General features: G+C 36.0%; 1 protein-coding gene and 1 pseudogene across 1 annotated transcript; both read right to left on the bottom strand.

Annotated features, from left to right (window-relative positions):
- Positions 1-11,317: 11,317 nt before the first annotated feature.
- On the bottom strand, positions 11,318-12,776 carry LOC149166645 (UDP-glycosyltransferase 88B1 pseudogene; annotated as a pseudogene).
- On the bottom strand, positions 12,325-12,837 carry LOC149166644 (UDP-glycosyltransferase 71K2-like). The gene has a single exon (XM_089430214.1). It carries the CDS (start codon positions 12,835-12,837, stop codon positions 12,325-12,327), a length of 513 nt encoding a protein of 170 aa, XP_089286340.1.
- Between the last annotated feature and the right edge of the window lie 2,491 nt (positions 12,838-15,328).

The following is a 15,328-nucleotide window of genomic DNA, read 5'->3' as shown; positions in this document are numbered from 1 at the left end:
TGGACCAGCTGTCCTTTTGCACCCCATATTACTCCTCGGTACCTAGCAGCTCTGCACCCTTAGTGGGTGGTGTACTTGACTCTTACGCCAATATTGGTATTGGTCTATTGAAGGGCTCTTCCCTAATGGGTTGTTTCCCTCTTCTTCCGCCCACAGTTCCACAGACAATCTCTATGGTTTCATCCATTCCTCACGATCTGACCGATCCTCGGATCCTCCTGGCCCCTTCAGACATTGACACTTACGGAGAACAAATGCCATTGTCACCAGCTGAATTGGCCTACCAGGACATTCAATTTGCATCCGAGTCTCCGGTCACTTTGGTCATGGCCAACGGTACCACCGTCCCTCCCATAGCTGCTCCTTCTTTCGATCCCCTCAATCAAGTCCTACCTAAGGACGAAGCTATTATAGAGATCATGAGTTTAGAAGAAGGACCTTTGGGAGGACTCGCACCATCGTTTTTCGATATCTGATTCAAACATGATGCCCCTTCGAATCCTATCATCTGACGCACCTGAAATCATTTCCTCACCATATACTACTATCCAAACTTTGGACTTGAAAGGAAACATGGGTAATCTTTCAAAGACATTGCCCATTGATATTTCAGTCAAGACAGGCATTGTGGAAAATATACAAGTTGGAGCCGATTGCAATCCTGAGGAAATTGCGAGCTTCAACTACCCTTTTAAGGACTTCCGCGATGTTTTCCCTTGGTCTTATGAGGAAATGCGTGGCATGGACCCTTCTATTGTCAAGCATGAGATCAAAAAGTGTCGAGCATTCTTTTTATGGTATTTTTCTTGCTCATTAATCTGAAAAATCCTCGATTCTCCTTCTTCAGGCTCGTTAAATTACCATGAAGAAGAGCGAGCATTCTTTTTGTGGTATTTTTCTTACTCGTTAATCCAAAAAACCTCGAGTCTCCTTCTTTGGGCTTGTTAAACTACTACAAAGAAGATATGAGCATGTTCTTTTTTGGGACTTTTTCTTGCTCTTAAATTGAAAAATCCTTGAGTTTTTCATCGTTGGACTCGTTAAACACATACGACAATGGTCCGAGCAACTCTTTTTTGTTGTTTTTCTAGCTCATTAAACTGAAAAATATCATTAGAGCATTCTTTTTAGGTGCTTTTTTCTCGCTCATAAAACTGAAAAAATCCTGAGTTTTTTCTCTAGGCTTGTTAAACATTTATAAATATGACCCGAGCATTCTTTTCGGTACTTTTCTCGCTTGTTAAACTGAAAAAGCACGAGTTCTTGTCACCGGGCTCCTTAAAAATCTACAGCAGCAACTAGAGCACTTGCTTTTTTGGGACCATTTCTCACTCTTAAAATCGAAAAATCCCCGAGTTTTTCCCTTTCTTTGAGCTCGTTAAATCTACGAAGAAGGAATGAGCAATTCTTTTACCTATTTTTCCTCGCTCAATAAACTGAAAAATATACCTTGAGTTTTCTTCATTTGACTCATTAAAATTTGATGAAGGTATTGAGTTGTCGTCGCATGACTCATTAAAAATTCACGACAAAAAATTATTCTAGTCCGTCTCCTCATACTCATAACAAAATGAGGTCAACATCTATTGAAAATAGGTTTCTCTTTATTCGGATTCAATAGATTAACTCACGGAAAAGTGATCAATCCGTGTATACTATTAACCTTTTGTCGCACCCGGTTAACAACTATGACAAAGGGACCACCCTGGAGTCATTCTTTACAATCTTTTCAAACTCTCTAAATATGAAAAGTCCACCGAGTTGTCTCGTTTGGACTCATTAAATTAAACAGACAAGGTATAGAGTTGTTCTTTTACTATCCTTTTCAGACTCTCCAAAAATGAAAAGATCGACGAGTTTGCCTGTCTGGACTCATTAAACTAATCAGATAGGGCAAGGGAGCTATTTTTGTGGTCGTTTTCAGACTCTTAAAATATGAAAAGATCGATGAGTTTACCCGTCTGGACTCGCTAAACTAATCAGAAGGGAAAGTGGACAATACAAATGTATTTCAGTATTAGAAAGCATCATTTGGCAGCAGTCGTTCCCTTGAACATGGCACTCCCTCAGATAAACCTTCCTTGTGATGACCTCTCAATATGAATCCTACCATCCTATGAGTTTACCCTAAATACCCTGATGTTCTTGCATCTTTGTATCCTAACACTCTTTGGTGTTCATGAGTCTAGTGCTGCATGGTTAAAGCCGTTGTCGTGCCTTCTATTGTTCAAGGGTTAACCTTTTGTTTCCTCCATCAACCCATCAAGCATATCCTTTCATCATGCCCTCTGTCATTTAGACCCAATGATCAAAGATTCCTCAAAAAACAAATCATTCTCGTCCTGTTTCGTGTCGATTGATGTAGGACACATTATTGCCTACCTCTCGACAGGTATCTTCCTATCAACTTCAACACTCTATCTAGGAAGACAACCCAAAAACACATTTAGTGCCTTGGTACTTGCAGACATTAGTGGTAGGTCACCTTGTGTTTGATCAGGAGTTCTCATTATTAGCTCTTGGTTAAGCGATTCTACGAGTGTTCGATGACAAAAATATTTTTTCACACTCGCTAGATTGTACTGTGCATCTTGGAGACCATCACCATTATTGGTGGCCTTCCTCGCGTCTATTAACGGTCTCCATTATTGACTGGTAATCAGATGATTTTGTGCATGTTCGACATCAACGCATATATTCACATGTATCGATCTATGTTGTTCGGTGAAGCGGAAATCAAGACCTTGGGTAGAGGCTTGCATCACTCAGCCTTGTTTCCTCTCCCAAGTTGTGTATATTGTTTTTTGGAGACAACTCATCAAAATGATCCTATTATGACACTGGATCTGCATTTTGCTTATCGGCGGCCAGCATCGTCATATCTCTTTGATGAGAAAATCACTCTGACATAGCTATTGAGCGTGGGAATGCCCGACTCAGGACATGATTTTAGTTCTTTTATATATATGTGTTGTATCAAGTTTCCCGTACCACCCAAAGCTCTGATCCTCCCTCACTTTTTGTCGAAGAAGGAAAATTACAGTTAAGTAAATTATTTCGACCCTTGTCACAGCCTATGATCTCATACTTTAGGGGGCATCTGTTATACAGCAAAATGACCCCCTCATCAGCTCAGAGGGGAAATACATGATAGCTGAAGCAAAGACCAAGATCACAAGCCTTGTTTCCACACTAATGCTGGCTAAACACTGACAACATGCTTTATAAAGCTTCTCTGTAAGCCTAAGGGAGAATTAGTGACCCTACTAACTCTACTTGTTGGTTCGGGGACAGCGTTAGTGGATCCTAATGAGAATCTAGAGGTCAAAGGAGCGAATTGACTCATAAATATCTCTATATTCCCTCCTAAATCTACTCAAAAAAGTAAGGAAACATCTAAAGTTCGACCTATTTGTGGGATTTCTAATCCTAATGAAGGAGGCAAATGGGAAAGAGCTCAAAAGCATGGAAACATCATTTCTTTTACCTTAAGAGACTCATGGAGGAACTTGGCAACCCTAACTCAATTGCTACATAAGCAAAGCTAGGGCTATGGTGAAGGTCAGATCATTTGAAAGGATAGCTTACTTGATTGTCGAGCATAATCTCAAATCTAAGTATAAGAAGTTGGTAAGAAGGGAGAGAGAGAGAAGAGCTGGAGGGGTAAGAGAAGGTTGATGCAATAGATGGTTGTAATCACTCTTCCAACATTAATATAGAACTGCAGTTGTATTGTCTACTTTGTGGTGTTGGTACTATCATTCATTTAGTTGTTTGTCCAATACCTTTTAGCATGAGTAGCTTAGTTATGTGTAACTAGATGTCTTTTATATATTCATGTATTAGTTATCAAGGTTGTATGCTATGATTATGCTTGTCTCTTCTATGTGTAGGACTTGATCTGGAGCCAGCTCAAGGGACTTCCACCTAGCTGCATTGTGCTCTCCAGCAAATCTACACGGAGACTTGAGGTAATGAATCTGTCTTGCTTTGATAGTTAGTTATTGTTTATGGACATGCATGTAAACTTTGTGACAGCTGCATATAATCTTACAGTCTGCCAAGGGTCCCGGGAAGACCCTTGAGGGTATCTCCATTCTCCATACACCGTGCATTTTATCCTATAGCACCATGGTTATGTTTTGATGCGCTTAGTAATTATGGCATATGGTAAAATTGAATGTCATGACTTTATGGGTTGAGTTATGTGACAAAGAAGTAATGTTGTGATCATGATTATTGAAGTATACTCTTATTAGCTATTTGACACTAACCCTTGATGAAAGATTGATGTCATGATGTAATGGTGAAGTAGTTGATGCTAACATGATATGACCATGATAAATATATAGTATGACTTTATGATCTAACAAATATGTTGATGAATGATGGTATTATAAACAAGTTGATGACTTTAATCAAGATGCTTGAAGTGGATTCTCATTCAGAGGGGTAATCTCTCCATAAGTTCACTACTCCTATTATCATTTGAATTATATATATAGAAGATTATTTATTGTTGAAGTAAGATTTATGGACATGAATAGACAAATATTTGATATTATTGGTTTGCAACAAAATTCTGGTCTAAGAAGAAAGAGTTTTCCTTCCTCTAAGCCTCAATCTCATGGAAGCAAGCCTAAGGGTGCAACTCTAAAACTCGACTGCATGGAAGCAAGCTTAAGGGTGTGATTGAAGCCTCTCAACTGCATAGAAGAAGGCCTATGGGTGTGATTATTCCTGTGGGACACAAAAGTTAAGTTTTGTGCATGAAATCAGAAGTTCACCTGAAGGATGTCAGTCCTACAAACATGGATCATACAACAGAAAGTTCTATGAGGAGTGAAGTTTTAACGTTTGACTTACTATAATGTGAATATGTTGACTAAACTTATGTTTGTAGGTGACCGGGATATGCATATCAATATGTCATTATGATTTAACCATTAAGGCTTGTGTATGATAGTATTTGATAACAGTTGCAAGGGTTTGACTAGATTTGGCTGATTGATATAGATAAGCAGTGTTTGGAGTTTTGACATGATGCTTGATAATGATTTAGAACTTTGAATTGAAGTTGAGATTGTGTTTGCAGGTGACCTGGATATGCATATCAATACGTCATTATGATTTAACCATTAAGTCTTGTGTATGATAGTATTTGATAATAGTTGCAAGGGTTTGACTAGATTTGGATGATTGATATAGGTAAGTAGTGATTGGAGTTTTAACATGATGCTTGATAATGATTTAGAACTTTGACTTGAAGTTGAGATATGTTTTGGGTTGTAGATCTCGCCGTGATAGAAAATTTGGGTTTTGACCTGATGACTAATGATTTGATTTGACGACTAATGATTTGCCTTGATAACAATGCTATATGGGCATAGTGAATTTCAGTGACTTATATTGGTATTCAATAGATATTATGTGTTGACATCATTAGCTTTGACACATTGGTTGAAGTATAAACAATTGTGATTCAATATGCAACAATATCACTATGAATGGATTAAACTTATATGAGTCATTCTTAGTATACACATGAAAATTATATGACTTGTCCCTGATGTATCCATCATATTTAGTAGTAGAAATAAGTCATGCTATGATCAAGAGGATGACTTGATATGAACTCTACCTGTCACCTGGTCCAAAGAATTCGATACAATTATATTGATGATTTTGATATCATTGTTGATCTAACATTTAAGGCTTGATAAGCTAACTTGATTGATTTGATTGCACAGTATTGATGTGTGTAAGGTTAAGCATATTTCTTTGGTCAAGTGTTATTTTTACTGAAAGCATTGTATGAAGCAAGATCCCCAATCGTGATATGTTCGCATTGAGAATTATCTAGTGAAGCCAAGATGATGTGTCGATCCAAACCTCTACTTCAAAAGTAGTCCAAGGTATCACCTTGATTTTGGTTTTATATTCTAATGGTCTACTCCCAACAGGTAATGAGCCTCTGATGATCAAAGTAAACAGAATATGGCCTTTGAAGTTCGAAATGAAGAACCATGGCATGATGGTCAAGAAGCTATATTGTGAAGCTATTGAAGAGTTTTTGGAAAGTGGAAATGACCAACTGTGAGGCAAGATGAAAAATCTCTTTAGAAAGTTGTTTGGGAAAGTTTTGAATATGACAAGGATACATTGCGATAATAATGAGTGAATCTGATTAGCATAGAATATTGTATGTAGTTGGGACTGAGATACCTTCATATATTGAGACAATGTTGTTATACGAGACAAGCTTAGGCCTGCGGCTGACACCTCCATGAGAGGGAGGATGACTATGGTATCCTTTTTGTGATATATATATTTTTTGTTCTAATATTATATTTGATTTGACGCCTTGTGTGAACAGGAGACTGATGTTATTGAGAAATAATGATTACCAAATATGAGCACAATGATGTATTTCTAATCTATAGAGAGCATCACTGATCGAGGACACTGAGCCAACTCTTCCCCCCTGTCTGAGCTCCCAGTGCGTGAAATTGAGATGGAGGGCTCATGGGGTTGAGGGATCTCTAAAAAATAGGGTATCACCCCTATCTTTTACCCATAGGGTTGGAGATGTTGATCCCCTATTTGCTACCCATACGGTTGGAGATGTTGCTCCCTTATCTTGGTATTTATAGAGTTTACAGTTGGCATCATACCCACAAACTGGGCTTATTGGGATTGTCCCTCCCCATCTAGCCAACGGGTTGAGGAGGCTTGGGGCATGTGATCGTTACCTTTTGAAATTCGAGTATCTAGCCCAAGCTCAGATTATGATGCAAGTGCTATATTAACTCTTAAGGGTCATTGTTGGGAATATCAATAGGAAATAGGATGGGTTGAGATGTGCTCCCCTATATCACCTATTGCTCAATATGGGTTGTATATGTTTAGCTTCCCCATGAGATTTCAGGTTGAGATTAAGCTCCCCGATGTTGTTTTAGATTGAGCTAAGCTCTCTGATGTTGATGCGGGTCATAGATTTTGCTCCTTGCTCATGTTTCCTCGGTGGTACCATTAGGCTCCTCACTGGAAAAGATTATGGGTGGTAGCAGTGGTTCTTCAATGGATAGAGGGTGGTAGATTGAGCTCCCCTATGATGTCAAATTCTTCTTCTTTTAGATTCGAGAATGTTCAACATATGAGTAAGGACAATCAAGAGATAAGAAAGAATAAGAAAGAGATGAATCGATATGAACAATGATGATACGTGATGATGAGATACTTGAGATTGGATATGATTTGATGACATGATACACATGACATGACGCGGGTGGAATTCTCCCTAATTGAGAGGGAGTGTTAAAATTGGAAACTAGGGCCAAATCCCGCTTTAGCCAGCTCATTTGATGGAGATGATGATTGCATTGACTTTCTCTTTTCGAGAGGACCAAAATTGACCTAAAGATAATCAAATTTGGATAAGGGAAAGTGTGTTTTTGTATTATAAGCCCACATGTGTATATTTGACCAGGTCGGCCCTAAAGAAAATTCGATACACTTGGAAGGCTATAAATATAAGTGACCTCAACCCCATTTGGACATTATCATTAGACATTCTTCTATTGTCTTTTTTTTTTTTGGTTTACACAGGTCTGAGGCAGATCCAAGGAGGAATGGGTTCATACGAAGGTGAAATTGCAGGGTCCCAAGCTTGCATCTCTATTTTCGGGTTTTAGGTCTCAGTTGCAGGCTACAGTCGCTCATTGGCTGGCTCATCCATGCGAATGAAGTCTTTCAGTCGCTCACATAGCATGTCCTCCATGAGACTAGAAACTAGGGTTTGGTTTTTAAGTTGTCCAAATTTTTTGCTTGTTGATCGCAGTGTTTGGCAGTTGACTACAGATAGTAACAGTTCATTACAGGTTTCTCAATCAGGGTTGAGTATGAGCATGGTTGGGTTCATCTCAGTATATTGTTTAGTTAATTTTTGTTGGATAGTTGTATAGATGAAGATATGGATCATTGTACTCTCTTTTGTTGAATCATTCAATGAAAATCTAATAAGAAGAAGAATTTGAAGGGTTTTCCCCATATTGGGTTTTGCCCTAGTCTCTGACCAATCCTAGTGTCTGTATGTGTGAATGATTTTCTTCTATTGTTCATTTATGTTCTGTTGCATTGATGATGATAATGTTCTTTCTACATAGTTGCACATGTTGTTGAATAACGATGTAAATTTGAATAATGTTATGTTGTTATGGGGTGAATTTAATGTGTAAATGAATAAATGCAATTATCAAAGCAAAGAATAATATAGCCCTAGGAAAAATTAACAGGTAGTTTGCCCTTCCTTGATGTGTTGATCTCAAAAAAAGATGATGGTTCTCTCTCACTAGGTCTTTCGTAAAAAACTCACACTAAACAATATTTACATGTGAATTCCCATCACTATCCAACGCAAAAGTTAGGTGCTCTCTGCTTTAATTAAACATGTTGAAAAGAAAAAACACCACATATGTTTAAAGGATCCCTGGTTCCTTACTAAGATTGATCATGTCCAGCACGGTAAATTGAGGGAAGCCATCGAAGTGGGAAAAAGGTCTATACTGCTAAATAGGGATGATGGATGGAAGATCAACAATTCGTGGATCTCATCCCTATAGTCCCAGGCCTCTTCCTTTTTGTTTTTTTCTCCCATTCATAATTTTTTCTTTCGTGGTCCTGTTTATGTCTTTCTTTGGTATTTTGATATCATTTTAATCTATATTTGTGTGGTATTTTATACTTTTCTTGTTATTCTTTTATTGTTATATAATATTTTTTCATTTTTTTTAACAGGGTGGGAAAACCTATCATAACTCAGTTGTCAAACCAACAGTGAGGACAACCATGTCTAGCGGCTATCCGCGAATGCAAGTTGACTCATCACCGTTATTCAAGGAAAACTACACCACCTGGAATAACCCGCTAGTAGTTCGTAATTTTTATTATGTATTCATCCTCTAACTTTCATTTTTATATATTACATTATTATTAAATTAAAAAAAAAATTGCAACATCTTTTTATAAATCATTATTTATATAATAATATTTATTAAAATAAATAATAATATTATAATTTCTTATTATATTAAAATTATAGACCTGACCTTATTATATTCTAATTTTTTATTCTTTTAGTTTATTGTTTATTTAAGTAAAAATATTAATAATATTAGAATTTTTTGAGATGTTTTAATTTTAATATAATGTAATCATAATCTAAATATTTGATAATTTAATTTTTTATTATTTTATGAATGATTTAATTATTCTAATTATTAATAAATTGTTTATAATTTTCAATAAAATTTACAAAATTTCTTTTCTTTCTTATAATTTCTTTTATTTTTTTTAAGTTTTAATAATCTTTTTATTATGTTAGATATGAGACTTTTGTGATCCATATTGTAGATAAATGTCTTTAGGATTAATCACATTATTAGGATTTGGTCCATATTGTAGATAAATGTCTTTCAGATTAATCACATCACTAGGATTTGGTCATCGTTTCCAGCCAACTAATCACTAGGATTTGGTCATCGTTTCCAGCCAACTAACGTGGGAAAAACATACAATCTTAAAGAATAAATAGCAAGGATGTATCAATGTGGGAAAAACATACAATCTTAAAGAATAAATAGCAAGGATGCATCAATGTGGGAAAAACATACAGTCTTAAAGAATAAATAGCAAGGATGCATCTTAACCCAAAGTCAGTCATTGAAAACCTAGCAGTCGAAGATTAGGTAAATAGAAATTCTAAAAGTTATAATGGAATTATTTAATAATTTAGTTATTCTAAATATAGTTATAAATTAGTTGATATGATAAATAATAGTAATGAGTTGTTAAGAAAGTTAGAAAAAATTCTTTAATAAAAAGAGGATGGGAGATTATATAATAATAAAATAAAAATAGTAGTTATATAATTTTAATCAATAATCAGGTTATAAGGTTAAGAGTGGTTAAGGGTAGGATTCAAAATATTCTAAAAGGGGATAGGAATTATTTATTATTATAGATTTAGTTATAAATTAGTATTGTTAAGAATATTCTAAATTTTTTTAAGATGGTTAAGAATAACCTATAAATATCACTAACAACAGTTGTTAGGAGAATATAAAACTATTAAATACTAATGAGGTTTAGATCTAAACTATTATATACTAAAAAGAATAAGGTAAAGAGGAGTTGAGATTTAAAATATTAAGAGTTAGATCCAAAATATCATATGCTAATGAAGCAATTAAGAGTTCAATAGCATATATTAATTAAGTTAAAGATAAGGGATAATATATGCTATCAATGAAGAAAAAGAGAGGGAATTTATAATAAAATAAAGTACTTAGGAGATTGAGAATAATTATAATTATGTTAAATAATAATAAGATAAAATATATAAAGGAAAAAAAGGGGGAGGGAAGGAAAATATACAAGGACAGAGACAAGAGGATCATGAGGATAGGGCTGGAATCCAACTCTTACTCAATTTCCAACCATCGTCTCTGTTGGGATTTCTAGCATGCCTTTCAATTTCGATAGCCTCCCTAAGCTTCCTATGGTGAAAATGATCAACCCTAGCAATGACTCTGGAATCCTCAATACAGACGTGTTGTTTAGATTTCTTCGCATGGTTAGCAAGAGCCAAAGAGCGGGAACAATTATGCCTTATGTCTGCAGTTTGCTCATGGATCCTTTGGTTAATTGATTGACCCGTTTCTCCAATATAAGGAAAATACCCAAGGAGCATAAAACCAGGGAAACTCCTTTCATATCCTTCAGAGCAATAGGATCCTTAACCAAACCAAGATAATTTCTAATGATCCAAGTTTGAATGAAGAGGAAACACTATTCCTTCTAACTATATGGACAATCCTATGTTCTTATTAATCTTTTCATATATTAATTCAGTTTTCATTGTAGAATAAATTTAAAAGAATATTAAAATTAGAATTCCTAAATTAAGTTAATTATTTTAAGTGATAATTTTATTAATTCAATTTTCTTTGTAAAATAAGTTAAAAATAATAAGTTAAAAATAATAAGTTAAAAATAATATTAAAATTAGAATTCCCAAATTAAATTAATTATTTTGAAGTGATATAATTTTTAAAAGAAATATTTATGAACCAAATTACACATCTGTAAATCACAAGTATGGTTCCCACCGTTATCTAATATTCTTATTACTAAAGGACGTACAGATCGAAATCTCTTTTTGAAATCATTTCATTTAAAGATATAGCACTGTCATGTAACCACAATTAGGGTTAATACGGAATAACATTGGCATATATGTATATATGTTCGTATCTCTTATATTAAGAAAAAGCAACGGTCAAAAGGGAGCCCGGGAAATCGAACTCGAAACCTTTCACCCATTACACACCAGAAACAGTCCAGGGTTTCTTTTTACAGATTTCGTTGAGCCGACCATGGTTTTTTCTTCCCCAGAGCCGCCACGGCCGGGACAGCGCGGGTAGAGCTTCCACCATCTGCCAGAGATGCTATGTCCCTCTCCTTTATTTCTCTCACTCTTGCCCTCTTTTTCTTTGCATTCTCTCCTTCCATCACGTCCCTCGCGGCTTTCACAACTTCCTGTTTCGTTGCAATCCCATCTGCTCGCCGCTGAATTGCGACCGCAGTTTTAATGTCGTAAACAAGAAAGGCGGCGTTGGCCTTTTGGTCCGCTCGAAGGGGCCAAGCAATCATGGGAACCCCATACCGAATGCTCTTCAGCACAGAGTTCCAACCACAGTGACTCAGAAAAGCGCCGCTAGATAGGTGAGCGAGAATAGAAATTTGGGGAACCCAAGAAGTGACCACTAGGCCACGATCCTTGGTCCGGTGTTCGAAACCCGGGGGTAGCAGCGCACATAGGTCTGGGTTATAATCATGGGGAGGTATTCGGAGAACCCACAGAAAACGTTGCATGCTGGCTTCCAGCCCTAGGGCGAGCTCCCCAATCTGCCCGCGCGAGACAAAACCGAAGCTTCCGAACGAAATGAAGATAACTGGAGAAGAAATGATCGGCCCAATGGGATATATTGAGGGCATTCTGATCCCAGCAAGGCTCTGAAGAATCTTGCCATTGACGAGAGTTTGAATTCTACTGCTCTCCAGTTCTTGAAATGTGTTTATCAAAATCCCATCTGCTTGGAACATGCGACATGAAATGCTGAGGAAAAGGGGATAAAGCGGGTGATTCTTGTCCTTCATCGAATCTGGGCAATCTGCAAAATGTATGGATGGAAATCCTGGTACCTTGACAGGGCCATCCAAATCTTTCATCTCCAGATCCATTGTTGGAAGCTGGAGCATGAGTCAAAGAAATGAAGCAGATGAAGAGAAAAGAATATAACTGGGAATGTTCAGGTTAGTGCTCACCTCCAGCATGTTGCTACAAAATAGGCCTGTAATGAAAGCACTTACCGGGTTAGATGAATCGCTCAACAGGGTCCTCAGAGCATGTTCCACTGCGCCTTTGGATTTGTTCATTAATTTGAATACCGAGGGTTTCCCATCAATTTCATCATTGGAATCCATCTTGACATCCGAAAGCTGGATGAAGTGGATGCCCAATCCTGAAGACTTGAGAGACTCTGTGTAAGCAGTGTGAGATGAAGAGAGTGTGATGAAAGTTATGGAGAAACCATGGCGGGAGGTCATGAGCTTGGCAAACTCGCAGAAGGGAATGAGCTGCCCGATTCCCGCCGAGGGGAATACCGCTATGTGAACTTTCTTCTTTTTGCAATCCATTTTGGCGCCAATCTTACGCAAATCCACATGTCTGGCAGTATTGGTTAACTTCGTGGACAATGTAAATGGATGCTCCATTATATTAAGAGTATGGATGTAGATTTAAATTTGCAGTTTGGGTGGGTTTAATGGTTAAGAGTATGTGTTTCTTCTTAAGAGGTCACATGTTCAAAACATAGGGGTATAATATGTATATTTTAGTCGATTAAATAGTCAAATCACGGTGCCGAAGTGGGTCCCTTGTCCCACAAACAAAGGGATCTCATACACCAATGTGATGTCTGACTTGACTGTGACCTTAACATTGGATAATAATAATAATATATACATGATACTACTACACTTCTTTTCCAATCACCCCTATAGAGTTTTGGATGACATACACGTGGTAGGCTAAAAATATAGGAAAAAGACAAATTTGTACCGAAGAAAATAAGGGTAGTTTAAAAAATTGTACCGAAGTCCATTCCACCTATTTTACAAGCAAAAGTGGGTTGGGAATTTCCTTCTGCCTAATCTTTGTCCTTGAATTTTCCAAGGGTTTTCGAGAACTGGGATTTTCTTTGTTTATATATTCAATCTCATTACAATTTCAGACCGCTTATAGCTTATTTATCTGTCAATTACCTAGATCGATTCTTGCGATGAGTTACGAATAAGCCTCCCTTCGAAATGTCCATTCTCAAGTTTTTCATTGCATTAGCAGCGTCCACAAAAGACATTAAGCTTTCTTTAAATTATTGATAAACAACAAGGTGTAGGCTTGTCACTTGAGCAATTATCGATTGCCTATTTGTCACTCGCAACTAAAATGGAGGAAACAAAAGTTTCGCCTCTTCTTGATCTCTAGGTTAAATAGCTAAATCTGACTCTTCTTTAAGCTTAATTCGATATGGTAAATTTGAGTTTCACTAGCTTCATCTTGGACTTTATTTACATCGATGAAGGTTGGGAACACAAAATTCGTATTCGAAATTGGGTCAATACATAGAATGGAATTGTTGATCATAACTGCATTAAAATCGAGATTACACTCTATTACACCATTTACATTCATTGGCTACTATTTGTACAGAATTCCCAATAAAAAGCCTCTTAGTCTCTTCAATATGTTCAACATGCTCAATAATAAGACTCCAACATTTACTTCAAAACCCAAGAGACTCTCAACCAAAATCTATGTATGGCATGGCAATTTTTAATTCTATTAATACCAACCGACACATTAATGACACCCAAAGGTTGAGAAACAAATCAATTCATGATATCACAGGATCCTCGAAGACAGACATTACACGTTTACTAAAACACCAAGTCCAAGGGAAGCACAAATCTATTCTATTACTCTAATAGTTGTAGGCATTCAAAACTTATGACAAAAGCTCGTGTTACGAGAAGATAGTCAAGTTTGATATTGTGCTATTTAATTTATGCTTGATCAATTTGGTCTCTGTGTAATTTTTTTCGCCTTTTGAATGTATTTAATTTAACCGTGTTATGAGTAATTCACTTTGCTTAATAATCAATTTGTTTATTGAAATTGTAGTACTTTTTAAAAATAATTTTGAATCAATTCTTACTATTTTCAACACTTAAATTAATAGATTTCAAAATATTTTAAATCTAACATGGATAAAGGCGAAAGTGCTATCTCTTTTCATCAATTGATTCCACTTTAATATGACTAAAAGCCCCAAACCTTGGCTCTACCATTCCATAATTGATCTCACTTCCATTATTTAGAATAGTATATATGGCAACAGTGTAAAATGCATTACTTATTTTCGGTCGAATAATAAGTGTCAACAAGATAACGCATGGCTCATTTAAATTCCATGTTCATTTTTATGTTGTACAAACAACAATTTCTAGTATAAAAGTTGAATCGTACAACATTTTCTACAAATTATCCAACCAACATGTTTGTGCCCTTCCTAACAAGCATAAATTACATGTTCTCTTTCCTTGATTTTTTAGTTGGTTTAGTGAATTTGTACTGATCCTTGTAAGCTTTTCATTTTAGCTTAGCTTTGGTTAGAGTGAGGGTTTTGAACGAAAATGAATTTATTTAGTAGGTAGTTTAATTGTTATTATTATTATTATTTTAAATTTGAAAGTATAATTTTTAATAATATGTTGATTTTTTATTATTTAAGAAATAGTAATTTTATACAATAATTTTCTTCTAGTAAGTTTTCACTGTTCACACACTTTTGACACTTTTGGTGTGACACCATGAACTATGATTGTTGCGTCACTTTCCACTAAAAGGAAAATACCTTCTAGCGGAGATTTTTGCGGGAGCCCCTATAAAAATAGCCCAAAAATCTTTTTGTAGTGGAGGTCACTAGTGAAGGTGGGCGATGAATGTTTTAGTGGATGTTTTTTTGAACGGTGAGTCTAAATTCTACAAATGCATTAGTGCTTCACTATCCATACAAGCACCGGTGTTGCAAATAACATGGTGCACTGTCGAAAATTTATTTTTATAAAATAAAAAAAAAACACAATGCGTTAGATAAGATAAAGCACCGATGCTTGAATAGTCGATAGCACTAATGCCCTTCAC

Source organism: Pinus tabuliformis, chromosome 5_1 (genome assembly GCF_031772625.1).
Source record: "Pinus tabuliformis cultivar Carrire ecotype Pingquan chromosome 5_1, CPIR1, whole genome shotgun sequence".
Lineage (NCBI taxonomy): Eukaryota > Viridiplantae > Streptophyta > Pinopsida > Pinales > Pinaceae > Pinus > Pinus tabuliformis.
The sequence above is the reverse complement of the archived record's forward strand: the minus strand, read 5'-3'. Positions and strand labels throughout refer to the sequence as shown.